At 35.1% G+C, this 27,573-nt stretch overlaps 3 protein-coding genes across 8 annotated transcripts; 1 reads left to right on the top strand and 2 right to left on the bottom strand.

Annotated features, from left to right (window-relative positions):
- Positions 1-32: 32 nt before the first annotated feature.
- On the bottom strand, positions 33-11,020 carry ais (DExD-box helicase 52). The gene is made up of 14 exons (XM_022077668.2): positions 10,807-11,020; positions 10,296-10,390; positions 9,957-10,202; positions 9,021-9,206; positions 7,932-8,083; positions 7,046-7,149; positions 6,216-6,288; positions 5,349-5,552; positions 4,473-4,563; positions 3,237-3,359; positions 2,847-2,997; positions 1,192-1,267; positions 433-597; positions 33-276 (listed from the first exon to the last, which is right to left on the bottom strand). The coding sequence occupies exons 2-14, from the start codon at positions 10,380-10,382 to the stop codon at positions 198-200; spliced, it is 1,737 nt and encodes a 578-aa protein (XP_021933360.2). The 5' UTR covers positions 10,383-10,390; positions 10,807-11,020; the 3' UTR covers positions 33-197.
- Positions 11,021-11,816: 796 nt separating this feature from the next.
- LOC110836485 (solute carrier family 15 member 4) lies at positions 11,817-22,442 on the top strand. 4 transcript variants are annotated; one of them, XM_022077700.2, is made up of 10 exons: positions 11,817-12,099; positions 12,557-12,814; positions 13,321-13,524; positions 15,542-15,846; positions 16,688-16,901; positions 17,591-17,668; positions 19,023-19,149; positions 19,970-20,051; positions 20,466-20,584; positions 20,815-22,442. In XM_022077700.2, the coding sequence occupies exons 2-10, from the start codon at positions 12,563-12,565 to the stop codon at positions 21,096-21,098; spliced, it is 1,665 nt and encodes a 554-aa protein (XP_021933392.1). In that variant the 5' UTR covers positions 11,817-12,099; positions 12,557-12,562; the 3' UTR covers positions 21,099-22,442. The 4 variants fall into 4 exon arrangements, with proteins under 4 accessions (XP_021933392.1, XP_021933391.1, XP_087212762.1 ...); XM_022077699.2 differs by having other exon boundaries at positions 11,817-11,995; XM_087356635.1 differs by lacking the exon at positions 11,817-12,099 and adding an exon at positions 12,170-12,193.
- LOC110836487 (beta-ureidopropionase) lies at positions 14,092-27,399 on the bottom strand. 3 transcript variants are annotated; one of them, XR_015537290.1, is made up of 10 exons: positions 27,232-27,399; positions 26,911-27,018; positions 26,667-26,821; positions 26,324-26,418; positions 25,928-26,134; positions 25,254-25,378; positions 24,241-24,433; positions 23,462-23,554; positions 22,658-22,796; positions 14,092-16,127 (listed from the first exon to the last, which is right to left on the bottom strand). XR_015537290.1 is itself a non-coding variant. In XM_087356638.1 (9 exons), exons 1-9 carry the CDS (start codon positions 27,339-27,341, stop codon positions 22,710-22,712), a joined length of 1,173 nt encoding a protein of 390 aa, XP_087212764.1. In that variant the 5' UTR covers positions 27,342-27,399; the 3' UTR covers positions 19,312-22,709. The 3 variants fall into 3 exon arrangements, 2 of the variants coding, with proteins under 2 accessions (XP_087212764.1, XP_021933396.1); XM_087356638.1 differs by lacking the exon at positions 14,092-16,127 and having other exon boundaries at positions 19,312-22,796; XM_022077704.2 differs by lacking the exon at positions 14,092-16,127 and having other exon boundaries at positions 19,312-22,796; positions 23,468-23,554; positions 27,232-27,398.
- Between the last annotated feature and the right edge of the window lie 174 nt (positions 27,400-27,573).

The following is a 27,573-nucleotide window of genomic DNA, read 5'->3' on the forward strand; positions in this document are numbered from 1 at the left end:
TAAGCTTATAGGCAAAGCAAACAGGGGCAACATTCAAAATAAATAATTTATTATAGATATTACAGAAAATACATAAAGACCTTCAATTACTTGGTGAGGTTACACTTGTGAATCAGTCCTATGCAGTTTATCTGCACATTCATGATTACATGCTTCACAAATTAAGGTTGCTACCATAAATCCTATGTAGTGACTAGCTATCTTTCCCGCTTCACTGGCAGCAATTCTGTGTTCTGTGATCTCTCTCTCTTCAGTTTTGATTCCCGTATTTTTCTCCTAAAAAAGAACATAAACATCATGAGTGTTGTGACCCGCTTTTGCCTTACAGTGCAACAGAATGTATATGCTTAAAAATATGTCAAAAATTAAAATAAACAATAATATTATTTTTGTAATGTATTGGCATAATTACATGCTATAATAAAATCTTACTTGAGATTCTTAACACGTTCTATCTCATATGCAGGAACACTTGAAATGCTTTCCCTGTAGGGTGCATGACTCTCCAGTTTGCGACGAGCACGTTTGCTCGCCTTCTTCATTGTTAGCATGTACTCAGGCACCTCACATCCAGACTCACGCAACATATGAGCTATACTGGAAAAGACAAAATACACCATTCTATACAGAATACAAAACATAAAAATGACTAATATTTAGAAACACACAAAAGGGCTTCTAACAAACAGAAATATAGTGCAGTGTACAATATCTTTATTACAATAAAGGAACCTATTTATTATTTATAATTATTAACTGTCTGCACTCTTACAAAAATAAATTATTGCACAACATGAATTTACTGTCAAATAAGTAGTTGCAGCATGCTCTGAAGTAACATTCTCGGAAATATGAAATGCTAAATCCGATTTGTATATTTTGGAAACGGTCTTTACATATCATTATAAAATCACACATATGAATCACCATTCCATCTATAGGTCACCTTATTTATTTAATATACAAAAACAGACTTATTGTATCATCATGACCATGTGCCTGCCTGTGTTCTTTCAATCAACTGACAGATTTTCTTCATATTTAATATAAACATCATGCCATTAAGACCCACTCCAAATAAAAGTTGTCTGTCCTCTTAAGAGAGTTCTAAATTTCTACATTCATTATAATTAAACATGAGACATTAAATAAGGGAAACAAACACTAATTACAAATCTGATAATTATTTACCTGCGTAAGTTTACAGTATCATCTTCTGTGAAGAATGTGACAGCTTTGCCTGGCCTACCCGCACGCCCAGTCCTGCCTATATGCAAAAAATAAAACAGTAACCTGTGATGATATATCAGAGAATTACCTACTGCAAAGGATGGTTTCTCACCTCCCACACAGGTGACTGAATATCTAAATCTTTACTATTAAAATTAGTGATCTCTCTAAACTGTCATGAAACACTGAATATGGTACTGACCAAGTAATTCAATATTATTTTTGAAACTGAAAATTTTTCAGCCTCAGTAATCATGGCCAGTATCCTGTAACTTATTTCAATTCAGCAATATTATTAAAATTATAACCTCTCAATAAGAAATAAAAGATTTAATTTTTCATAATTTATATTCTCATTTCTGACGTACCTGTTCCCTAAAATAACAAGCAAAGTGTACTGTAAGAATAAGGTATATTTAATAAATAACACATAACTGCAATCACAATCAAAACGAGACTGGATAGAATTTTGTTACAAATATGTCAATTCTTGCCATTCATCAAACAAAAAGTAAGTTTCCTAAATCACTGATTAATATCTGTAAATCCATTACAATAACATTAACATTAATGTCAGTACAGATTTCATCTATTTCTATGAAACACATTCTAAACACTAAACTTAATTCAAAGATGTGAACCATGTCACAATGCAAGGATAATGGCCAAAAAAGAGTAGCAATGAAATTCTTGTAATCTAGATGACCTACATAAATTGGAAATGTCTTGGAAAAAGAAGAATACTTTTAATCCACAATCTGGCAGGATGTGACAAGTGGCAGAGTGTGCTCTAAACTAAAGAAAAAGAGCAAAGAGAAAAACAGCACTAATGGATGGTTATACTATCATAGATATTGTATTTAAAAGTTCTTGCACATGTTTCACAGTCATTAACCTTTGTGGTCCAAAGGCAACATATTAAAGTAGTTGTGTCAAATCTAGAATGCATGTATGAATGTTGAGTAAATTTACATATGCAATATAAAGATGAGCTTTAACCCTTGTGCTACACCATTATTTTTATAATTTCCCTAAAAGGATGTAATTTTAAGGTAAAAATCATATGTTGCTACAATCCTCTTAGACCGTCTTCTTTGTCCCAAACTGAACCTATGGTCTGACACTGTCTCAGTAGCTATAACATACCAAATTTTATGGGAACTTGTACTTGTGAGTACTTATGAATGAACCTCCAAAAACACTCTCCTTTTAAATTTCCTTCCATTTGAAAGATTCAACCATAAATACCCAATGCTGAATCATATACCTCTTGGCAAGAGTAATGGAATTCAGACCTTACGACAAAAGAACTTAAAGCTAACAAACTTTCAGTCACTCCCAATCTAAACAAAATACATCTGTTGAACACATAAACAACTCATTGTCAGATTAGCAAGTTACACAACAGTTACAGCCAGAACATATGCTGTTTTCATAGTGGTACAAAGTTTCTTTCCTGTTTGCATACCTTGCATTTTACATATATAATTACCCAATGTGTGAATCATGCATAAATTAATATCCAAAATAAATGGGCTGAGATCTAGTTACACCTTCTCAGTAAGGTGAAAAATATGACTTAAATGTGTGTGTTTATATGTAATATTTGTACTTACCAATGCGATGAATATATGATATAGCACTAGGTGGGAAGTCATAGTTGATTACTAGGCTTACACCCTTGAAATCTATTCCTCTTCCCATTAGTTCTGTACATATGAGAACCCAGACCTGGCCACCACGGAAACTACGCACTACATTGTCACGCTGCACAATAATACAAGTTCTGTATAAAATCATAAACTGTGTGTGTTATACAAGATTTCTTTACATAAACTTAAAACTGAATTTGAATAACTGAATATATCATAACTGCTCAAAAAGAATCTGCCTGGTAAATCACATCCTGTTCAGGATTTCATTACAAATGTTAAGCTAAAAGTTTATGACTGGAAGCTTCAGAAAATCAAAGAGAAGTTGTGTTCAGATTGCAATGCATGACTAACCTGGAGCTGAGTTCGATCTGCATGGATGACGTCAACATTGATTCCATCATAGATCAACTCTGAAAATAATTCTTTAGCACGCTCTTTGGTTTGCACAAAAATCAATACTGGTGGTGTAAGCCCCTGGAATAAAGTTTAATTTCATTCTTAGATTAGAATACATACTGGTAAGCCCAGCTTAAATTGGAATAAAAATGTTACAAAACGTATGCCCAAGTACAGTGGACCCTTATTACACCAGTATACCAACTATCCATAGCCTTAAAACTGTGATTACTCAATAAGAAAAGAAGTAATGTACAAATTCCAACTAAATCTGATGTACCCAGAAAACTATTAAAGCTAACTGAAATGTATTTGAATGAATGGTCTAAAATAGGAAGAGTGTGAGAGTGAGTGATACAGTCCTATTACTTAAACATAGCTTTCATTTAATCTTCTGTTTTTGAAAACTGATGCACTAAACATGGATATTTCAAGTCTTGTTTCATGAACTACATTTACAACAATAAAATGACTGCAACTGCATATGCTGTCACAATTACATAACACAATACAAATACCTACATTTATTACATTTTCATAACAAAAAATTGCAAAACTGAAATTATTTACATACATTTTAGTGGATTTCTAGATGTATTTCAAATATGGTATTCCACATTCAACCTGTCACTCTCAAAGAATTAAAATAAATTTCACTAATTTCATGATATAAGATACTTGGCTTATAATTTACAGAAAAGGCATGCCTGAAGTGAAATTACTGTAACTTCTACAATTTTAATAATTTTTTTTTATCTTTAGACAAAACCTGTAATGTCTGCAGAATACAATACGTAATTTACACTTCCTTAGTAATTCAACTTGGAGTGATAGTTCTCAAATCAGTAAAACAGTGAATAATATACCCAGTAAGACATAAATATCGCAGGAATACAAAATCACTTTCACTGAAAATGACAACCTCTGAGCAAAACTCATGAAGTCTACCTTCATACTGCAATGACCTCCAGACCTCCAAATTCTGTGTCATTAATGTTATATTTAGGTAATGTGAGTTTATAATCAAACAATAAAATGCAATTTAGCTCACAGATTACCATGTGTTTATGGTAACTGATGAAATCTAACTTCAATGAGAATTTTCACACTGCTACAGTCCATGAAGTTAGTGTAAGTAAGTAATAAGCTTTCCTTTTCTCACTGCTTATACGCAGGATTGTATTTTCATACCTTCTGCACTAGTTCTCGTAATGCCACCATCTTGCCAGCTTCACTGCCCACAAACAACAATTTTTGATCTACATTATCAGAAGCAGCATTCCTAAAAACAAACATGTATGTTAATATTAAAGCATTTGAGAAATGGATGACATCAAAGTGAATGAAGAAGGATAAAATGCACTTCAAATATAGCCTTCTACACAGTAACACTGTAATTTTTAAATTCCCTTATGTGAGCTGCATTCAAACATCTCAGTTTAATTTCCATACAATATTTTAACTTCCTGAATTGCAAACTACCATATCAGTGAAGACATTACTGTAAAGATTATGAATGAAAATATTTTCTCGGATATCTAATTTGCTTCATTATGAGTTTGCTCCTTGCATTGAAACAGCACCATGTGCAACATTCCCTGTACCTGAACAGAACATAACCAGTGGCACACAGTGACACATATTTCATGTGTAGTAAAAAACCACCCAGAAGAGGCAGTGTGGAATGTAAAATTATGTAAATATTAAATTAATACTATGGTAATTAAAAGTAATTACTGTTCTATATGAGTATATAACCATTTCTAAGCATTTTAATACCAGCACCTTATTTATCATTTTATTTTCCACCTCAGGGAAAATATTTCACAGTACTGAATATAGACAGGGTGGCAGCAACAGCACACCCAAAACTATACAGACAGCAATGTTTTTCCAATGAAAACTATACTATTCAGTATTGTGACAATACTGCAGAGAAATGGATCACTGTAAGGAAATAACTAATAATCTATAATTCCAGTCGGTCTCAAAGAATAAACAGAAGCACTGGAAGGAAAGTAGGCATCATAAGTTTCTAAGTATTACATCAAAAATACCTAAATTTACCTGTGGCCAACTGTAACAGAAATTAAACCTCTGAGATTTTTCCTAGCCCAATGGGCAACATCTACAGTATAAGTTGCAGAGAACATGGCTCTTTTCACATTACTTGAGTCGCATGCTTTGTAGATTACTGCTAATTGGTCACGGAAACCTTTAGGACCTGCCTCAAACAGCTTGTCTGATTCATCCACTATCAGCCATTCAACACTGAAACAGCAAGATACATACACTTTTATGTTTAATTATACAATATATTATACCAAATGCATGCTGAAGTTTAGGTCAAGTCAGAGATAGGAAAACTGCATGTGAGATATATAGGAGAACTCAAGCCAGGACAACCTACACCATTTCATAGATTATACCTGGGAAAATATACATCCAGACTCCATCAACATCAATGTTCAGTATATGTTGTTACTTCTTTTAAAAAGTAACACAGGCCAATTAATTTCATCTATGAGCCAAAGTTGCCCATGCCTGATCAGATTCCTTTCATTTCTACCCTGAAGACTGAGGTGATAATTTCCTCCAGAAACATTAATAACACCATAACAAAAAATACCACTGCTAATATCCTTTTAAACTGTACACATAGGAGATTTTCTACAAACCAGCACTGGTTCATATTTCTTCTTTACAATGTGTATATATAAATTAAAGTATTCTATATGTGTGCAGATCTTTCTTGGTTTATTTAACAATAATATCAATTGCAAAGGCTACATAACACTGAATGAAAAGAGAGACAAAGATCAAAATTGGCACAGTGGAGATAATATGGGAGCATGTAGACGTGGCTTATATTATTAAGGTACCAACCCAGAAATTGTCTGGAATGACTAAGGAAAATAATAAAAATACCCTTACTTGTTTAATGACAGAGCAGGTGGTTCCTGCTGCAGCAAATAAACCATTCGGTTGGGAGTGGTCACAAGGATGTCTGCAACCAAATAAAACAATGCAGAATGCTTGTTAATGAAAGGTCTCACTGAAAGAAGTAAAGCAGAAACTATGTGAACCATGATGGTCAGTGCCAGGACCTTTTAAACAGTTCTTGACATGTTATGTTAGAGGTAATTCACTACATACCACATTTCTGTAAATATAAACCCTGTTTGTGTATATAAGCCATACCTGAATTTTAAGAAGAAAATTAAAATGAAGTATGTCTCATTAATAAGCTACATAAAAGCTTTTAAATTAATTTTCCCTCTATTACTGACAATGGTTGTACCTATTTCAAGACAAAAATTAACACTGAATTTTCAGAAACTCCTGCATGAACTGTATTTCCTACTGCTTCCCCTTACTCCCTACTCTAGAGCCATAACTCCCTTTTGCTGTATGGTCAATGTAGCAACATCATCACAACTTTTATTATTGATATTGTAAAGAGTATATTATGGTAATGGCTTGTCCTAGGTGAAAAGTTCAAACACCTAGGATTTAAACATATAATTTGTAATAACTTTTCCCTCTTTAAATTTTTCTATATTTTCTCCTACGGTCCAGGACTTATGAGACACTCTGGGCCCCTGTTACAACATTTTTCCATTTGAGAACATTTTACATCAGCCATGTTATGTGTTGAGTAAAATGCAAGGGTGTTCCCTATGGCATGCACACCCACTTGAATATCTCCTATAATAAACACAGATTAAGACAAGTAAATATCAGTTTTTATGAAATATTCATACCAAATTTTTTTGAAGACTGAGGGCCAAACTTGTTCACAGCTTGGCTTGCCTTGCTAATAATATGACTTCTCAGGCCAGTTCCCTCAGAAAGACGCACACATTCCCTATGAAGCACATCATTCCATTTGTTAAAAATGTCAATAAACACATAAAACAATTTGAAATATGAGTTTTGTATGTGGGCTGAACACAGAAAATAACTGAAATAGGTCAGGATTAACTAAAGCAATGACAAGTTACAGTAAATGCAGCCAATAATGCTTGTAACTTTAGAACCTGACCACACCAATATAAATCATTATTGCATTCTAAGGGCACCACCTGACCTGGAACAGATATTGCAATATAGATTTTCTAAAGCTGTAAGCAGAAATTTATAATTAAAATTGCTTTTATATTATTTTATTTAAAAATGTTTGTTTTAAAATCTAAGAAAAATGTACACTTCTTAAGAAGCCAAACAATCAACAAACTTCTGGATCTGACAAGTAAACTGTATTAAGAAATGTTGATGTTGGTCATCTTAGTTATAACACATTTGAATTTGTAGGAATCTACCAACAACATCTTCACTGCCATGCAAGCCTGAGATCTCATGCATGAAGAATGTTTTCCAATATGAGAAGAAAAGAAATATTTTTTACTAGAACATCCTATAAAGACATGTAACATTTCTAAGTGCAAATCTGCAAACAACATTTTTGCTGCTGTTTATAGTGATGTGGAAGATGTAAAAAACATTAATTAGGACTGATTAGGCTGGAGAAACAAGCGTGCTAAATACTATATGTCACAGTCAGCATTACCCTTTCCAATTTCGTGACTGATAAATAGCAGTAATACACTACAAAGTGATAAACAAAAAAAGATCCAGAGTCTATATAACCTGTATGTCTGACTGGCCAATTCTCTTGTAGGACTAACAATAACCGCACGGAAACCAAGCTTCCTGGGCCCTACTAGGTGGTGGATGATTGGTATAAGAAAGGCTGCAGTCTTGCCTGAACCTGTAGGTGCACATGCCAACACTTGACGACTCTGTAGAACATAAAGACATCACATTACATTGCGTAACATTACAACAATCTAAACATTCTGTACACAACTGACTGCAACAAACAGGCAAAGTGATCTACTTTGGGCAGAAATTTGGGTATACTTCTAATTTTATTACAGAACAGTGTGAAGAGTTTAAATTTCTTTAGGAATCAGTTCTATTCAAGTTTCACTTCACACTTTGACAAACAATAAAAAGTCAGAATTTGAGGAGGAAAAAAAGGACTTGATATTGACACACAAGACATACAACAGTGTAAAGACCACAGTAATAATGTTGAGTATTTGAACTATAGGAATGTAAATAAAAATATGAAACACAAAACAAAATGTTGTGGGTAATCACCAACAAGTCCATATGGTATCACAATTCACAAGACAACAACTAATATCTTCAATGTCATGGGAGTACCACAACTTATGAAAGAAAATAAGTATCAAATGTTCAATACAAAGAGTGGAATGTCACATCTAAATCCTTAGAAAGTTTTTTAAGCAGACAACATTGTTCAGCCTCTGAAATATGTGAGATTTCAGCTATCAAACCATTCATCTCCCAGCATACATATGTCACAAGTCATTCAAAACATGCAACTGAGGAACAGCAGATCAAAGATGTCGACCTGTAGAGTCCATGATAGGGGAAAGGTTTATGACAGCAAAACATAAATGAGACAGCCACAAGATTACAATGCTGCATAATTGCTTCCACTTGAACACTATGTACTGACTTATGCTGATCCACTGTAGTATCTGTCATACTTGAGACAATTAAACACCTTAAAACCCAAGTCTCTAGCTTTACTATGCAAAATCTAGTACTTGGGCTCTCTTTCTGCTTGTACAGCATATGGTTTCATCAGTTACTCACTGCAGAATGCTAACAATCACTAAATGTGTTCATAAAACAAATTCATACCTGAAGCATTATCGGAACAGCCTGCATCTGAATTGGAGTTGGAACTGTGTAGCCAGCAGTTTGCAGGTTCTGTATCAATGATGATGAAAGTTTGAACACCTCTTGTAACTTATTAAAATCTTCTATCAGAGGTGGAACACTTCGCCCAATCACAGAGATATGATATCTGTTCCTTAACTGGGAAATCTAAGAAATACGATCATTTACATGAGAATTACATACTTGTACATATATGGTATTAATTATTTGTGGTAGGCAGAAGTCTTTGTCATTGTATCCTTCACGGTTATGGATAGAACAATTCTACAATATGGACAAAACAGCTGTGTGTTATAGATGGATCTGAACTACAGAGATTAAATCCTCAATTATATAATGATGCTGTTACAGCAGGAGAGGTAATGGTAAAAGTTTGCGAGTTGAAGGAAGAATGATAACGAGAAAAAATGTAACAGTGCCACCAACATATGGAGAACTACACTTACAAATTATTTTTTAAAATATTATACAAAATCAATAAACTCAAGCATAATGATACAGATATTTTTACTGATAATGGAGAAAATAAGAGAGAGACATTTAAATGTGGATACAGCTAGATAACATACTTTGTGATATAGTGCCTTCCTTATGCAATTGACAGTTGTCAGTTGAAGCTAACTGTCTTCTGGGTTGTTGAATTGTGTTGTCTTGTTAAAGTTTATCAATGTTTCAGAAGTGCTTATTAAATGTTTTATTAGTATCGTTAATGTGTTATATGCAGTGATATCCCTATACAGCATTAATATCTCTAGTTATTCACTTATAAAAATGGTTACAAAATGATTTGTGCATAATTTTTGATTATATAATTAGGAATTGTCATTGCAAACATAATTAAAATAAGCAGAATGATATCCTATTTTACTTGAAACCTGAAACTATGTTAATTAAAACCTGTTCTTCCTGTTGAGCAGCAAGTTTTTTCTCAAGTAATTCCTCCGTATGTAATTGCTTCTTTTTCTTGACCTTACTTCCAACATTAACTGCCTTTATTGACCCAAGTAATGTTAGTTCATTATTTGTATCACTCCATTCATAAGCTTCACAGTTGACAGTGTTTTCTAATTTACAGGTCTCTTCTTTTGATTCCTTTTTTATGCTTGTGGCAGGAGAGACAGGTGCACACTTTGATTTCAAAACCTGTTAAGAGAACAAAAGACAGAGAAGTCAAACAATAAATAATTATGCCTACATTACAAGAATTTAAGGTTTCATATCATAACCTATACTAACCTGAAGCTTCTGAGCATCCGCAGAATATTTCTTGAAATTAAACTTCGCACCAGTTGTAAGCTTTTGAAATAGGTCCACTGCATCCATTATTTTCCCTACAAAATAAATAAAATAAAAGCATACATAAGCAATATGACAGAAAGCAAGCTAAAACTGATTCAGAGGGTACTACAGTTATGTGCCATTACTAATGAACAAATGTTCCAACAAAAACCTTATCCAATAAAACTGAAATAAACAGCCTATGAATAATCCCCAAATTCTTACCATACCAAACAAACGCTATACATGGGTCACTAACATTATATTATTTAAGTAACTAATATGTATTCTAAATGTAATTTACATTTGTTATGAAAAGGTATTGTCTTTGTGCTATGGTATGCTCTACATCCCTAGCTTAGGCTTATTAAGGATCTTTCGAGTGTACATAAATTCCATTCTTTTCTAATTTAACTCATACAATAAGAGTGAACAGCACATAACATGAAAGATAACAAATTCAATTTACCGGATTTTAAGGTTAGATGATTCCTGGCGTGGTGCCTAATGTTGTTCCTGACGTGTATTTCAAATCTATTCAATTATTTGTCCAGGAGAGCCAACATTCAGATACGAAAACCAGCTAATTTCTCATTTAGTCCTTCTCAAGACTTGAATATGCTGATGCCATTACTGCCTTAAAACATATTTATTCTATCAAAAGCAGCATAGCTTTTTTATTGCTAAGTAGCTTCAAATCCCTCAAGGTATTCTAAAGAATAGACAAACATAAACGTATTAAACATACAAAATATAAAGTAAAATGTAAAGGCTGTTTAAGGAAATATCAAGTCTTACAAATATCTGATTAGTATGAGAATCATACGAAACCCATCATTATATTGCATCGTGAAGAAATGCAATTTTATCCTTGGTAGCATGAAGCTCATAAAAACATTATTTAAAGTTGCAGGTTCTTATATCAAAGAAAGAAACACGGTTCTCGGTAAACCGAGAAGCAAATTAATCCGGTCCGAGCGTGGCCGTGGTTTGGTGCAGGTCACAGTGACTGCTCAGCCTGGGACATGGGTTCGAATCTCGCTCGAGTCATTGTGGGTTTTTTGAAGAATGTGTGTGTGTGTGTGCGCGCGTGCGGGCGCGCATACTTCCAAGAACGTACAGCCACACACTAAAAAATATAACAATGGTAACAAGCGCATAGCACTCCCGTTTCGTATTCAGGAAATCCTCGTTTTAGATAGCCGGAGATCCTAATATACAATGATGTTTCGTGAATTTCGTTGGCACCTTTGCGACAGCAGAATACCGAAAACTGTGCTACGACCATTTCCTTCCACGTCCTTTCTAACTAATTATTTGTTAATCGTCTTATCATTCAGCGTTATATCGTCTGAGCTACTCACAGCATTATTAAAAAGCATATGAAACCAATAAATACACTGTAAACATATAACAATTCAGCAACAACCCGCGATAGCAACCATTGGCTCCTAAATTCAATTTTGGTTCCACTGTGTGACGGTTGGCTACATTTAGTATTTTGATATGACAAACGACTTATTCGCTGCGTGAAATATTGCCTAAGGCTATTTGTCAGTTCCATGCGTTTATTCATGGATTTTTGGTATTTTGTGGGATCTGTAGCCGTTGTGTGGTAGAAAGTATGATTCCTTTTAAGCGCCCTTCCTAAATTGTAGGTGAGGTTTAATTTGGTAAAGTTCTACGTTTTCTATAGTAATGTGGGAGCATCTTCGGGGTTAAAAAAGTGAACATGACTACAGTTTGTTATCGGTTTCGATAAGTGAGTACAATGGGTTTAAATGTTGGAAAAAATAAACAGACGTGTCGTATCTTACATTTGGAAATATTGGATAACCAAGTTTCAAGTTGGCAAAGTAAGATCATAGGACATGAATTGCCTGTAGGGGTTCGGATCACGGCTTGAACACTGGCAGGTTTTCCCATGGTTTTCGTCAGTCCCTCCACACATTTTGAGATATTACTTTAAAGTACGTCTTGACTGCCTCCTGCCATAGACATTCTGATTATGCATTAGAAATCCGGACAGACATCGATTGACAAATGGCTGACCTTTTTTATTGGGATAATCCAATGTAAAAAGGAAAGATGGACTTCCTGCAGAATTATTACCTACTTCCTAAAAATTACTTATTGTTAATACCAATATGGCTTACTTGCAAAGTTTTAAGACTATATGTCCTGTGGTCTGCTAATAGTTCTTATTTTTGTGTGTGCAGTACCCAATGGAAACTGAGTCTACACCACTTTTGCAACGGCCAGCACCATGGGATCCTCGACGGAGTGCAATTGCAGGTGGTTTGGTATTAGTGACCCTTACATTGGAACGCCTTGCATTTTATGCATTAGTAGCCAACCTTTTCCTTTTTTTGAGTCTGGGAGGATGGTCACCTCGTGGGTCTATGACAGCAGTGCTTATCCTTGTAGGGGTAGCACACTTTTCAGCTCTAGGAGGAGGATGGCTTGCCGATGGATTGGTATGTATAATTGAATAACATAATTCTCATAAACAATGAAAACATCTTTCAGTAAACACGTATTTGCAGATCTTCACTTCATTCTTTCAAGTTTAATTTCCAGTATATTAACACAAGTTCTTGGATTTATTGCTGTACAGTTTTTATGTAAGGAAAAACAAAAAATGTTGACAATTATGAATAGTGGCTGTACAAGCATTAACTGCCATGAATTCACACACTGCACCAGGATGTAATTTTTATAATAAGCTTGAATTATATATAAAATACAAAGAAAATATTGGTTTCTGTGTGAAAAATAGGTTTTATGTCTCTCTGATGCTTAACTGATTAAATGAGTAAACAGTAAGTTTGATGTGAGGCTCAATGTCTGCAATAACTGAAAATTTAGACCAATGAGACTATACAATTTTGAGTTTTAAAGATACGCTTAGTCAGAAAGTAATGTATTTTCATATTTATAATATTTTATTATTTTTCTTTACTTTACACATATTTATTTACAGGTAGGTAGATACTGGGCTCTTGTTATTGGTCTCTCTCTTTATGTAATTGGATTCACTTTGCTGTCAGTCATGGCTAGTGGTGTTCTCTGTCATCGGAGCCCTATATTGCCATCATGTGTACCTGAGACATATGGCATCTTAATTTGTGTGGGCATTGCTGCAGGAACTGTGCGTGCTAATATACCATCATTTGGAGCTGAGCAGGTAAAACTATTAAAGATTCTTGTTTCTGGAGAAATTTCTTTAGTGGATGATAAAATTAAATTTAAAAAAATAAGGGGAAATATAAAACCAATTGGATTCAACATATTGAAAGAATGCAAAGAGACAGACTTCAAAACTGTTTAGTAAATTATAAATGATATGGATTAATACACCAAGGATGACCTTCAAAGAGTTGTGAATGAATAAGGTCAGAACATGCCAAACAAGTGGCCAAAAGTCCTTGACCATTTTTTTTTTTATTTAGTGTTCTGTCCATATGAACAGGATCCTTCCATCCTTTTCTCGGACTGGGACCTGTTCATATATGTTCTTGGCAGATGATCCAGAAGTGGTTTGCCATTGCCTTCTTCTGTGTGTGAATGGAGTAATTGTTGGGATGCCACGGAGACACCGGGGAAGCCCCCAGAGGGAAACCCCATGTTGCCTAGACCATGGTCTTGCACAAGTTATAAATTCGGGAATCGAACCCGAGACCCCAGGATTACAAGGCCAGCTCTCTAACTGCTAGACCACCGTGGCTATCTCTTGACCATTAGATGACGTTAATGATTTTCACTCCCATGTTCTTTATTACAAAGAAATTTCTTTCTTATTTAACTGCATGTATGTAAAATGTGACATTTCAGTTTATCATATGCATTATAATTACAGTTCCTTGGCAATTTTATGTTTATTTTCGTTCATTGTTTTTTATCTAATTATATAATGATACTGTATCAACTGCAGGAGTGATACAGTTCAAATGGTACAATGATTTGGAACTCTGAGTCAGTAAGGTGATATGAGAAGTAATGTCTGTGACCATTTTTAAAGTAATGTCCTGTATTTATCTAGGATTCCAGAAAACAAAAATTGTGTTAGTTAGGATGACTTGTTCGTAGTCAGAAATTAACTACACACCTCATTATTATGAAGCACTGTGATGTGTACTCTCATTCGGTATTAAATTGTATGTTGTTACATGTTCAGGGGTTCTGCAAAAGATGGCATCTATACTGCAGATGCCAAGGGAAGGAAAACATCTTAGCACAGAGACTCCATTCAAAAGCTATTCTTTTGCCTTTACTGCTGCATGACTGTTTGCTCATCAGGATCTAATGTATACTTCTATAATAGTAAACAGAAGTCTTACAACCTTGTTACATATTAACACTTGCATGAGCCGGGATAGCTGTCAGTATAGTGACTAGCTACAGGCTGGACGACCGGGGTTCAATCCCCGACGGGGGCAGAGGATTTTTCCTCTAGCCTCTGTGTCCAGACCGGCTCTGGGGCCCACCCAGCCTCCTCTACAATGGGTACCGGGGGTAAAGCCGGCCAGGGCGTGATGCTGACCACTCACCCCCATCTAGTGCCGAGGTCAAGGAAGAGAGGAGCTATACCTCCACTCACCCCAAACGCCTACATGGCATATAGTGGGACAAACTTTACTTTACTTTTACATTATGATTGCAAGGTTAACTTTGTAGCATAATTTTGCAACTTTTGTAAGTCTGACAGTGAATGAATTAATTGCATGCAGCTTACTTATTGCCCTCAGATATTAGTACTAAACTTCTACCAGACTACATGGTGTAACATCCCAGAAGACAGTCATCTTTATTTTTTTCCCAGACATAAGGGCAATATTAGCTTTTGAATGAGTGATTGAACAGTTTTGTGGGTGCTTGAATTCAGATATTATTTCAGTAACTGGAATATATTGAAGATTTCTACATATAGTTAGTTATGGACTCAAACCATGGTAGGCACCTGCTATTTCCAACACAGACAGAATTTAGAGTCCAAAAAAGACATGAGACTGAAAAGACAAGCAGAAAAATATGCCACTCTCAGTAGAGAAGTATAGCTCCTTATCTGTAGACCAAAAGCTTCCATAGAATAAAAAAAATTCTGGATTGCAATTGGACTAGACTTTGGGGAGGGGGGATATGCATACCAAGATTCTGAATTTAATTTGGTGTAAGGTTCTACAAATTCTAATGTTTCGTCTTAGGTGAAGTACGGTGGAGCTGACTCTCTCCGCAAGTTCTTTAACTGGTACTACTGGTGTGTCAACACTGGAAGTCTGTTGGGTGTAGGAGCACTGTCTTATGTAGCACTGGACATGACAGATGGATTCCTGAGAGCATTTGCTGGAACAGGTGGCTGTTTATTGATGGCTCTGATACTTTTCTCTCTTGGACGCCCCTATTACTTAGTTCATCGGCCAGCTGGTTCTGTTCTGAGGTCCATACTGTGCATTTTGCGTGATGCCATTGGTGGTTGCTGTTGTCAGCCAGGGCAAGGTAGTATACAAAGGTAATCAGTTCAGTAAATTATTTGTTTCTTGTAGACTTCTGGGTTGTGACACTGTGATGTCTTGTAGCTGGTTACCAAAGTTTCAGTGGAGTATGTTGTACTCAACTTCCTTACTAAAGATTATAGATGGAGGTAGTACATTCCTTCAGAATGATGATGGCCACTTACAGGAGCACATGATGTTACAACCCACAACAGACTTCTTCACTGCCATGAGAACATCATATTGCAGAAACTAAATTACTTATTTGCCTGCTGTCAATAAGTTGCTTCAGACATGTCTGCAAGAACCTTTTTAACAAGGTTACAATATACAATGTAAAAGTGTTTGGTGTATTAATATTAGAAGGATTCTACATATAGAATTCCATAGTAGAGTTATGATATGTGAGAAGACAGGCAGTTTGGTGTTTTGAAACTAACAAGCAGTTGCTGAGTAAGTCACATGGAAATAGTAATATTTGTGATGTCACTGATTACAATTACCAGATAATATGAGACATATTGATACATATTGAGGGCATGATGGTGTGTGGAGAAATTTTGTGAAAAAAGGCAGAGGAATTTCAAGTTTACAATATTTGTTTCCTGTACCTTGGGAGGGCAGTTATTGTAAATCCTGAGGGTTTTTTTATCCCCTTTAGGCCTTGATTATAATGGATATTGATGATGTAAGCACAAAAGCAAATGTCACTTTAGATTTTCATCAGTACAGCATTATATACACTTTGGGACACTATGGATCCTATTTGATAATGGTGACTTGCCAAACAGTTATAACACCAATTCATGTATTTTTCTTTGTATAGGAGGTGTATAAAATTACTCATTCTGTATGTAGCTCTCCAGTGTTGGAACGTCATAATCTGCTCTCACAGCAGTCAGCTGGTCATCAGAGCCCAGTATCCACTGCACAGGCCCCATCATGGCTCGACTATGCCAAGATTCGTTATGGGGGCAGCCACCATGATGCTGCTGTGGAGGATGTTAAACGTTTGGGAATAATCCTTATACTCTTCACCAGCCTTCTTCCTTACTGGCTTGTGTTTTTCCAGGTATATGGCTCATGAAATAATAAAACTCTCCATCTGCTCAATAGCTTTAAAGCTGTTTCCTTAAATCTTCTTGTTACCAAATTTTGGCTTCTCTTGCATTTCATTAATTAATTATCTGTATGTTACAATCAACTATTTTTTGAGTTGTGTAGATACAGGCAGCTAATATTTCTTATATACTTCCAATAAGTTGGAATTTTTGAACTTTATTTGTCCACATCATTTTGTTTATAAGATAAACAGTATTGTGCATATCATGCTTTCTGTCTTATACCTGTTTTCCCATAAAGTGTTCCACAGAATAGAATTTTTGTGTGTGTGTGTGTGAGATTGTATATAATGAACATTTTGGAAAGAGCACTTACCCAGCGCAAGGTAAGTACTCTATGTTTCTTATCCTGTCTTTTATTTATGCACACCAATGTGCAATGTTCCATTTGTATTTTATAAACACTTATAAGCCTCAGTCTGTGGAAATCTTGAATAAAGTGGAACCAAGGCAGTTTTTTTTCAGCATTCATGTTCCATACCAGCTCTACCAGTGCTCTATACTCAAAAACATGCTCTTGAGCTGCAGCTCGACAACATTTTATCACAGACCGGATCCATAGAGACTTCACTTCTGAGATGACTCTTGACCAGATTTATAGTATTGATTTTAACTGACAAACCTCAATTATCTTTTCCAGATAGAGACAGGATTCCAGGAACAGGGATTGCATCTGAAAATTGGTTTTCCTCAAGAAGGCAAGGGCAGCAACTTCAATGTAAGTTCTGTTTCTTGCTCAGTATGATACCAAGTGGTATTACAAATTTTAAAGTTATATTGGTAAATTTATTAAGTGTAAAAGTCATAAGGCATGTATATCAAACTGTCCTTTCTTGCCTGTGTTTGACCTCTAATTTTAGTATTATAGATTCTGTCAGATAACACAAAGGATGGAGAGAAAATAGTGGCAACGTAAGTGGTATATGAGTAATTTTGTATTGGATCCATGAGGCATTACATCCATTCAGTTATCATCTTTTATGTGCTTCACACTTGCCACAGCAGACCGTTTTTCTTTCTTCATGTCCACAAGAGATCAAATACACAAGGACTCATTTCCAAAGATATATGCTGGATGTTCAATGGTTTAATACTGACACTTTTCCAGAAGTTATTTGATACTGGCAGCCACATGGGGTCATACAAAGTGTCATGCAACATGACTGCTTGGCAGAGTGTCACACATGAACATCACACATTACAATAGGCACAGTGTTTATTGGTTGTTGGTAAAATTTCTTCTGGCAGTAAGACTCCATCCAGGTGGTGCCATTCATTCTGTTGTCCTTTTTACGTTTGGGCTTGCGTGACCATCCTCAAGTTTCATCCATAGCTCAGATACAGTAAAGGAATGCCTCCCTACCCCTCTTCATTGGTTGCATTCTAGGTTAAAGACAGCAAGTGCGTAATGGTGCCACTTTTGCTCCTGGAAGAGGCACTGGAGGACCCGACATGATGCAGTCTTTCACATATTATGAATGTCTTTCAGGATATGTAGCTCACCCCAGCTCTAGCTGCCAGTTGTGCTGTCCACATGCAGCAGTGACAGAACAGATCAACATACTTGGTTTAAGATGAGTCACCCTGCATAGTGTTCATCCGTCCTGGCTATTGCAAAATGTTGATGCTGACCATGCAACTGTTCAATATGTCAGAGTATATCATTTCATTTTCCTTGCAGGCTTTCACCCGACATCCTCATGCAACCCTTTTTTATCCAGGACTGTTTTCTTTGTATAAGTGATCTAAGAGCATTATAGTATTACAACCCTTCTTTACTGGATTGCACATTCACCCACCCTAATATAATTCTGTCCATATACAGCAGTGTTACCTCTATTTTGTAGCCATACCTGACACAATGTTTAATTTATACATTTCTCTTAACCATCAGCAACTTTACAAAAGTAAACAGAAATTGTAGACATGAATTTCATATAGTAGGTATATAATCATTATAGTGATTTATTATAAAAAATAGGTTTTAGTTCCACCAACCTGTAGAAACAGAACAGATTTAGAAAGGCTTAATCCAAGAATATTACTGATTATAATACAATACTTTGATGCAGATGCCCACAGCATGGCTGAGTCTGTTTGATCAAGTGTTCATCCTGGCACTGATTCCACTTATGAATGGTATTATATATCCGACTCTTGATAAGATTGGGGTCCGTGTCTCCCTTCTCACAAGAATTGGTAAATATTTTCAACTGTGCCTTATAATGGGAAGAGAGGTTAATCTAATAAACTAAGTAAGAAATGCAGACAGTTACAGTAACTTGATGATATGTACCACATACTTTTGGTTATCCATGGTAATGGAAAGGAAGAATGCTGTGGATATTACAAAACATTCCATTAATTTTGGAGACATATCCTTATTAAACTAAAAATATACATAATGTGTATTTCATACTTATGTTTTGTAATGGATGTTTCCAGAGATCTGGCATTTTCACTATAAGACACCATATTTAATTAAAATTATTTATACACAGATTAAGTGTCTACACATGTACATTATGGAAATTAGTTTTTAATTGGCAGATGCTTCATAGGACTACCTTCTTCTTGTTTACTTATTATATCTAGCTTTACTTAATTCATTAGCATTACACAATGAAGTTTCCTTGACATCTTTCCCACAACCACACTACATGTACCACACATATGAATTGCTGCAGAAAAGAAAATAATGTGTATTGACACTGGAGTAAATGCAAAGTAAGTTATGCATTTACAAAATGACAGACCTCTGGTCTGTTATGTGGTTAAATAATCATGTCATTGTCTTATAAACATATAAGGCGAGCTGATGTAGGATTTGATCCCTTTCAAAATAAAAATAGCTTGGAGTTAACGAAAGTGACCTGGCAATTCCGCGACTCATACTATCTCTTGTAGATGCCTCTTTAAAATTACACAGTACACTATATGCAGTCCCATATCACAAGTACATTTCATTAATTTGCAACATTTCACTCATTCAGGGTTGTCTGTTATTTCTTTTATACAGCCACTGGAATGGGTTTTAGTCTTCTGGCAGCTGTATCAGCTGGAGTGCTAGAATTTTTTTCTGTTCAACAGTGGAGAGAGGGGTATGTATCTTAAGTTGCTAGTCTTTTATGTAATTTATGAAGTAGAAACCAATGTGAATCCTGCTTTCATCTTTAGATGTTCAAAGTACAGCAATCCTTCACCAACCAGTGGGTTATGTTTCTTAAACATGTGGTCAGCAATGGGAAATTGGGAACAACTGTTCAGTTTTTATATTGTATCCTGTATCTTTTACAGTATTGGTCTTCCACCATATTTTGGAAAAGTTCAACCTGGGTCATGGTGTTTATAACCTAACTTGGTTTGATACAGATGTTTCAGTTTTGACATAGAAAAATAATTAATATAAATATAACAAATTCTCATTGTGGAATGTATCATTCCAGACTGAGAATTTATGTCTGTTCAGAGGTCCATTATGGTGAGTTATGAGATTCTTACAATATTGTTTTCAGATATGGAGTCATTCAGGTTATTCACAATTGGACATATAATGCCAGTGATATTTCCCTGCTATGGCAGATACCTCAGTATTGTTTGGTGGGGTCAGCTGAGGTATTTGCTGGTGTTGCTGGTAAGTAAATTAACACCCAAGTTCGTGTTTGTTTGTTAACATAGCATGTGGTAGTGCTTCAAGAATATGAACAGGTATTTACAATATGTGACCTTATGAACAGTGGTGTCACAGCTGGTTTGGGGTAAGGGGACATTGCAATCCAATCTAATAGCTGTTTTTTTTTATTATTACTGTCATTGAAAACATGAATGCACATTTTAAAATGTTAATTGTTGTGTTTTACATAGGCCTGGAATTTGCATATTCTGCTGCACCACGCCCACTGCAAGGCGTAGCTATGGGAATGTTCTCTGCTATGGAAGGTGTTGGGTCTCTACTTGGTACAACACTTATCTCAGCACTAAGTCCTGTGTGGATTAGACATGATTCTCAACACTTCCAAGGCCATCTAGATTACTATTTCTTCCTACTGGCAGGAATACAGGGAGTAGCATTTGTTCTCTTTGCGAGCTGGTTGGTGGTTAGAAGATATCGCATACGACAAGAAATTCCAGGAGATATTACAACTTAACTTTCTAGTCATAAATTATAACAAAGTTGCATATTCAGAGGAAAAGTCTTTAATAAGTAAATCTGTATATTTTATAGTGTCAGCTTGCATGACTATATGATTACAAAAGCTTCAAATGAAGTATAATGTAAACAATGCCTTTCTTAAGAGAAGTTGTAGATGTAAGAATTTTTAAAAAATATTTGGTTATGCATATGGTAGGGACTGATTTAATCACCTATTTTCTTTGGAAGTAGTAAACACAATCTGTTGTTAGGTACACTCTAACCTAATATGTGGTGTCTTGAACTTCAATTATACCCATTTTACTTTATTATCTGGCATAGTTAGCAAAATATCAAAGGATAAAAAGTCTCATAAAACACTTTATTAACTATGTGATTTGTAGATGTAAACTTCAGCACTTAGCAATTTTAAATATAAAGAAACCTGAAGATATCCTTTTCAGTACTTGTATACTGTAATTCATGCTGCAGTTCTAAATGCTCAAATATGAGGACAGTTATGATTTATGAATTAAAAGTTCTCACCTACTGCAAGGCATTTTTCATTCTTTAAACTGAAGGAAACTGTAATGATAACTGACCACAGAATTCACATTAGTGGTTGTGGGAAACAGAGTCAGTGTACAGTTATGATGAACAAGTACGAAAAACAGAAATAGCCTATAGTGGCTTGAGGTCTGTACACACATGGCAGTAATATTTTTACCAAAAGAATGACAACTCAATACAGAATTCCCTCCACCGCTGACAAAATGCATTTTTGTATAAACATGTCCCCTTTAAAAACCCACATGCCTTACTGAACCCCATTTTCATATATTCTTTCCCAGAAACACCAGCCAGGTTAAACATTGCAAAATATGTTTGCTTCACATACAAACACTGACATAGTAGCTGGATTTCAGGCTAAAGTTTTTTCTCTTTCATACACTGGTTCCTCAATAGGACTTATCAATTACATTCAGTTATGTGACAAAAAATGGCTGTAACTGTGAAGCATATGAAATATTACAAGACTCCATGTAATTTATTTTTATTAATTTCTGTATTAAAAGGAGAGTGAAATCCTGTGAAGCAAACACGTAAAACAGGCAAGAGAGGAGAATAGTTATTTGTGGTAACAAACTGTGTATTAAAGAGCCCTTATTTGATAGTACTTATTTTACATGTTTTAGCATATATAAACTAATTAAATATTATAAATGTCATATATATTTACCCATGAGTTCAGTAGTTGTATCTTTTATCCTGTATGTCTGAACATTTTACCATAATCATTACGTTTGTATACATGTATAATTTCAGTTTCAACCATGTCAAATATAAGATATGAAAAGGACTCTACCATCAGTATATAGTTTGTATATGTAAATACATAAAAATGCTGTAAGAACCCAGAAATTACAAGATACTCATATAAATCAGTAAAGTGTATATAATTAATGAAAGCAAGTGAATTCATATAAACATTTAGGAAATTTTGGTAATATTTATTCAGCTCAGATTGATAAAGAAACTGATCACATACTCACAGCTCTCCTGAACCTTCATTACCTGAGGCACATTGTCTTTGGTTGTGATCCAGTTGATATGAGAGTATGAAGCTTTAATTGTCACGTATGATCTGTGGCTTATAATCTGGCTTTGCAGCTTTTGCCAGTGATTCTGCATAAAGATCTAAACGCTGTGTCATCTGAAACATGCATTGCATTACATATCAGTTTAACACAATTACAGTACTTATTAGGAAGACAAGTGCTTTAAAATATTAACTACTTAAGATAATAGAAGGGTAACTATTATGCAACATTATTTGTGTAAAAGTGAGTTGAAAACTAACACATTGATTACTCTTAATTGTAATAGTATATCTATTTTTATTCTACTGTGTGAGATTTGAGGTTTCCGTGGTGATGATGATCTTCTGGATCTTGGCACCATAGGCCAATCAAGTACGAGGAGTGACAGAAGGTTCCACGCCAATAAGAAGTCTCCAAGCAGGTGTCAGAGGTGGAGGGGGCTGGGTAGAGAGTAGGTAGAGAATATCAGATGGGGTCATGTTCTTGGTGAGAGAAGATAACCAGGTGCCACACCAAGCTTGGGATAAAATGCACATCTTTTGCCCACAAAGACACATGCTTTCTTTTGGTTACTCAAGTTATGAGATTAGCTATCTGGATTGACCTATCTTGTTTGAAGGCAATAATGCTCATGAACTGTGGGATTTTAATACTGCAGGATTGGCATGTAGCATGCAAATTCTGCATGAGAAAATGTTTGTGTATGGTGGGCTATTCAAAAGTTGCAGAAGAAAATGTTAGGTTTATTATGTACTATAAATTGTGATGTAAGAATTACACTTACTTGAAAGCACGTATAATCCCTGACTTGTCGATTCAGATTCAAGTCTAACTCTGCCACCAGAAGGCCGTCCCTGACTCGACTGAGACCCTAGAAAAACCACACACGGACTGTAGAAAGTAGAAGTAACATTATTATGCAAAAGGTGAGGTAGCCATTTACCATATGGTATATAACAGACAGGAAGTGAATACTTATTACTTTATTGGATCCCATATCCAGCATCCTGAAATTTGGAAGAATATGATATCCATGCACACACACACACACACCCTGTTTTTGAAGATGTATTTTAATATCCTCCCATTAATACCTAGGTCCCCCAAAATGATCTCTTCCCTCCAGGCTTTCTGACAAAAATTATAATAATATATACATTTTCATCTCCCCATATGTACAATATGTCCCACCCATCCAATCTTGATTTCAGCGAACCAATCATGTATGGTTTAATTCATGAGTGCCACAGCAGTAAGTAATAGAAGGGATGTGTGAAGTTGCATTGTTTCATTTTCAGAACATTAATTAATGATGCAGTAGTTGGTTCTTGTAGTGTACAAGCTTCATGTACCTGTTATTCTTTATACAAAAAAGAGGTGTTATAAAAAAGCTTTAATTTTTTTATCAATGCAAATATATATTCATAAGAATGGCACATTATTTCAGCACAGTTCTTTTATGAAGAACCAAGACAATGCATTTTACTAGTGCATATTTTGCAATTTATTCATCAGTATTCAATAAAAAAAGATTCCCCAGAATGAATGGTATCTTACTGGAGTGCGACTTCCGTCAGGGGCAGCAATGTAACTGGATCCATAAAAGTATTTCAGATCTCGGTGAGGTGGTAATCCATCTCCTGTTGAGAATTCATTTGGGAATGTTTCAATGCCAACACGATTGATCGCAGCAGTGAAGTAACCATTTGCAATAGCTGCATTACGTGCCTCAATTCCCCACAAGGGCTCACTGTTAAGACACAACAAATAACATTATACTTAAATATGACCTGAAATTTCAGAATAAGTTATTCAGTAACCATGTGAAAAGAAACTGCAGATACTAGAAAAGCTGGCAAAGTTAAGTAAAAGGAGACTTTAATGATCTTAAACTGCCTTTGGCTTCAGTACCAACATACGCACAGATTACTGACACAATCCTCAGCAACAGTGTATGAAAGAAAAATCTGTTTAGAAATAATCTTCTCTGGGGTAAAGTCTATGAAGTTAATTTTCATTTGCTATCCCATGTGGAGAAAGATAATGACTGGTACAAACAGATAAGACCTGCACTCTGTTTTCTCATAATTTCAGTAATTATGATCATTAGCTTAAGAACTATGTCTTTACAGAGTCCTGAGAACTATTGCAGATTTTCTTTGGGGTTATACCAGATTCAAGGCAAAGCATCATAGATATTACTATTATTAGACACAGAAATACTCTGTTGCAGACTGAAGTATGGTATTTAACCTTTCGCACTGCAATGTGGAACAGTGTCAGATTCCAGACGTAAACATCATATGTTAAAGGTTGAAACAGATCAGAAAAGAAAATAAAATAAATTGTGGTCAAAGTCAATGTTTATCTGGATACACTAACTGTGAACTTGGGTCCATGTGACATAAATCTACAGTGTAAAATCCAAATGTCAACTTTATTAGAGCAAATAATGGTCCTGAACACTGTACTGAGGAAAACATTACATAGATTAAATTTAACAGTGGTCCACTGAGGTTAAACATATTGAATACTTCCCTGTTTGTTTAGCCACATCATCATAATCTCACCTAAGAGGAGCAACTGTTGCTGATGGGTTGAACACAATCTCAGCCCCATTCAATCCAAACATCAGCCAGTTCAGAGGATGATGACGCCCAAAACAAATGTTGATAGCAATTCGACCAAATTGTGTCTATAAAGATGACAAGATCAATAACAACTACATCCTAGTGGGTGTCTGTTGAGCGGGGATGTAAGATGAAACATTTTTAACATATACAAATCATTCATGCACCATTTAATGTTCAGATTAAATTTGTCCTGATTTGGTTTTCAATGTGTGTGGTTCCAGCCTAATTACAGAAGTTTTAAATGTCTCCCATTTTAGCTTTTCCTGTGTGTAGTGTTTAAATAGATTCTCCCAATGAAATGTTACATGCGAATTTCACTCTTATTTATTCCATTTATATTAATTCATGTCATACTGCATTTCAGAAAGTGTAACAGCAAAGTCTTTAAGTATTTCATACCATAATTTCAAGTTATATACTTCATTCAACAAACACAATACCTAAATGTTTTAAGGTCGCATACAACTGGTATGAGTCTATTATACAGGGGTGGGCCTGCTTCTGATTTTATGTTTGTACAGTAGCATGTAAATGTTGCTGGGTTGCATTTTAAATTATACTTTCTATATAACATGTTGTGGCTTGTTCAAAAGCAGATCAACAATACTAACCTGAAATACTGGATGTCCAGTATCACCTTCCATATAATAATGAGACTCATTGAAATCACCAATTCTAGGGATATGATTCTTACGATGCTTGCCCAATATTTGGCCAGTGTTTGAAACTACCACTGTAGTGTTCCACAGTACATCCTCAAGACTTTCAGCTCGCTCCAAGATAGAAGACACAATAACCATATTGTACTGTCGACTTAGCTGAACAGAAGGAATTAAAAATTAGTTACAATTCATTACAATTATGAACTTAGGTAAAATAGAAGGCAGATTACTTACATAAAACAACAGATCAGCAACAGTAAAAAGAAATTACTGAACTAGCTGAGTGTCTATTAGCCTAATAAGGACTGCTCAATGCAGTTACTTATTTAGTCATGTCAAACATACCTTCTGCACAAACTGTGTTGTAGGTCCATCTTCAACAGATTCAGCTAATTCACACCAGGGCTGTTTCTCCCGTGTGCAGAAGGCGTATGGATATGCTTAGACAATAACAATAAAATTCAAAGGTATCAGGTATTTTCTGTATAATGTAACACTAGGTTATTTACATTTTAAATATAAGTGTAAGGTGTGACCTGAGATATATCTAGTTAAAATCTAAGTAAATATGCCTAATAGTTGCAAAGATAGTAAAATAGTCTAAGAACACATTAGAAAAGTGAAACTGTCAAGAAAATGCAGCAACAGACATTTAATTTAAAATTAAACCTTGATTAATAAAACTCACGCCACAACTCCTGGAAACATATTATGTTCACTCCACAATATGCAGCAACATCAACTACTTTTGACATACGATCAAAGATTGCCTCTCGCTGCTCCTTTAGTGGATCACTGGTGGGTCGTACAATGTGAGTCTGGATTAGCCCAACTCGTACAATTCTAAGCACAAGTAAAATTATCTTTGTTAATTAAAGTTATTCTTCATTGTTATTATTAAGTACAGAAACTACACTTGTTTAAAACATTACCTTGGTGTCCGTAATTGTTCATTAAATATAGTTCCAAATTTGTATGCTTGTATCTCAAAGTCATGTTCTTCAGCAAGTTTCTGAGCTTCTTTGGGAATGTCCAGATTCCTGTCCAAAACAAATATTTTGACAGATTGGTATTAAAGATTTTATTTATAAATAAACCGTTTGACCACTTTAATAAAACAGCAATGTTTTGATAGTTATAAAGTAAATGCTGTAACCAACTCTATCCCAACCTCACCCTCCTGATAAAAAATGAAGTATACGAAATGTATTGCTAAAAAAGCTTCTACACGTTTTTAAAACGTTGTTACTCACGACAATTCTTTGCCATAAAGAATTCTTTTTATTTCAACCAGATCATCTCCTTTTACATTCTTCTCCAATAATTTTTCAAGGCTTTCAGTCACTGGTTTAGCAGAAGTCATTGTAAATCTGTAGGCGAGTCGAGAATGTTTGGGAATCTGGCCAAGGCAATTGTAGACCAACTTACTTTCATATTAGTTCCTTTTCATTATCTCAGTTGTGTGGTATAACTTGATTTCTGTAAGTTAGTGACTTCAAGTTCAAAGGTGACGGCGACAAAGCTTTATCAGTTCATTACATTTGATGATACGCATACCACCGGTCGGGAAGAAACGATTTGCACACAATTATATT

Source organism: Zootermopsis nevadensis, unplaced genomic scaffold (genome assembly GCF_977971745.1).
Source record: "Zootermopsis nevadensis isolate Lab colony 2312 unplaced genomic scaffold, Znev_1.0 Znev_ptg000027l, whole genome shotgun sequence".
Lineage (NCBI taxonomy): Eukaryota > Metazoa > Arthropoda > Insecta > Blattodea > Termopsidae > Zootermopsis > Zootermopsis nevadensis.

Excerpts from the sequence above, each read along its gene's own strand:
- LOC110836485 (XM_022077700.2), top strand. The coding sequence starts at position 12,563 with ATGGAAACTGAGTCTACACCACTTTTGCAACGGCCAGCACCATGGGAT. Across the intron at positions 12,815-13,320 it reads GATGGCTTGCCGATGGATTG|GTAGGTAGATACTGGGCTCT; the intron begins GTATGTATAATT and ends ATTTATTTACAG. Across the intron at positions 15,847-16,687 it reads GGGCAAGGTAGTATACAAAG|CTCTCCAGTGTTGGAACGTC; the intron begins GTAATCAGTTCA and ends TTCTGTATGTAG.
- ais (XM_022077668.2), bottom strand. The coding sequence starts at position 10,382 with ATGGATGCAGTGGACCTATTTCAAAAGCTTACAACTGGTGCGAAGTTT. Across the intron at positions 2,998-3,236 it reads CAGATCGAACTCAGCTCCAG|CGTGACAATGTAGTGCGTAG; the intron begins GTTAGTCATGCA and ends ATTATTGTGCAG. Across the intron at positions 1,268-2,846 it reads ATCATATATTCATCGCATTG|GCAGGACTGGGCGTGCGGGT; the intron begins GTAAGTACAAAT and ends TTTTGCATATAG.
- LOC110836487 (XM_087356638.1), bottom strand. The coding sequence starts at position 27,341 with ATGACTTCTGCTAAACCAGTGACTGAAAGCCTTGAAAAATTATTGGAG. Across the intron at positions 26,822-26,910 it reads GAACAATTACGGACACCAAG|AATTGTACGAGTTGGGCTAA; the intron begins GTAATGTTTTAA and ends ACTTGTGCTTAG. Across the intron at positions 22,797-23,461 it reads ATACGTGCTTTCAAGTAAGT|ATGACACAGCGTTTAGATCT; the intron begins GTAATTCTTACA and ends TGCATGTTTCAG.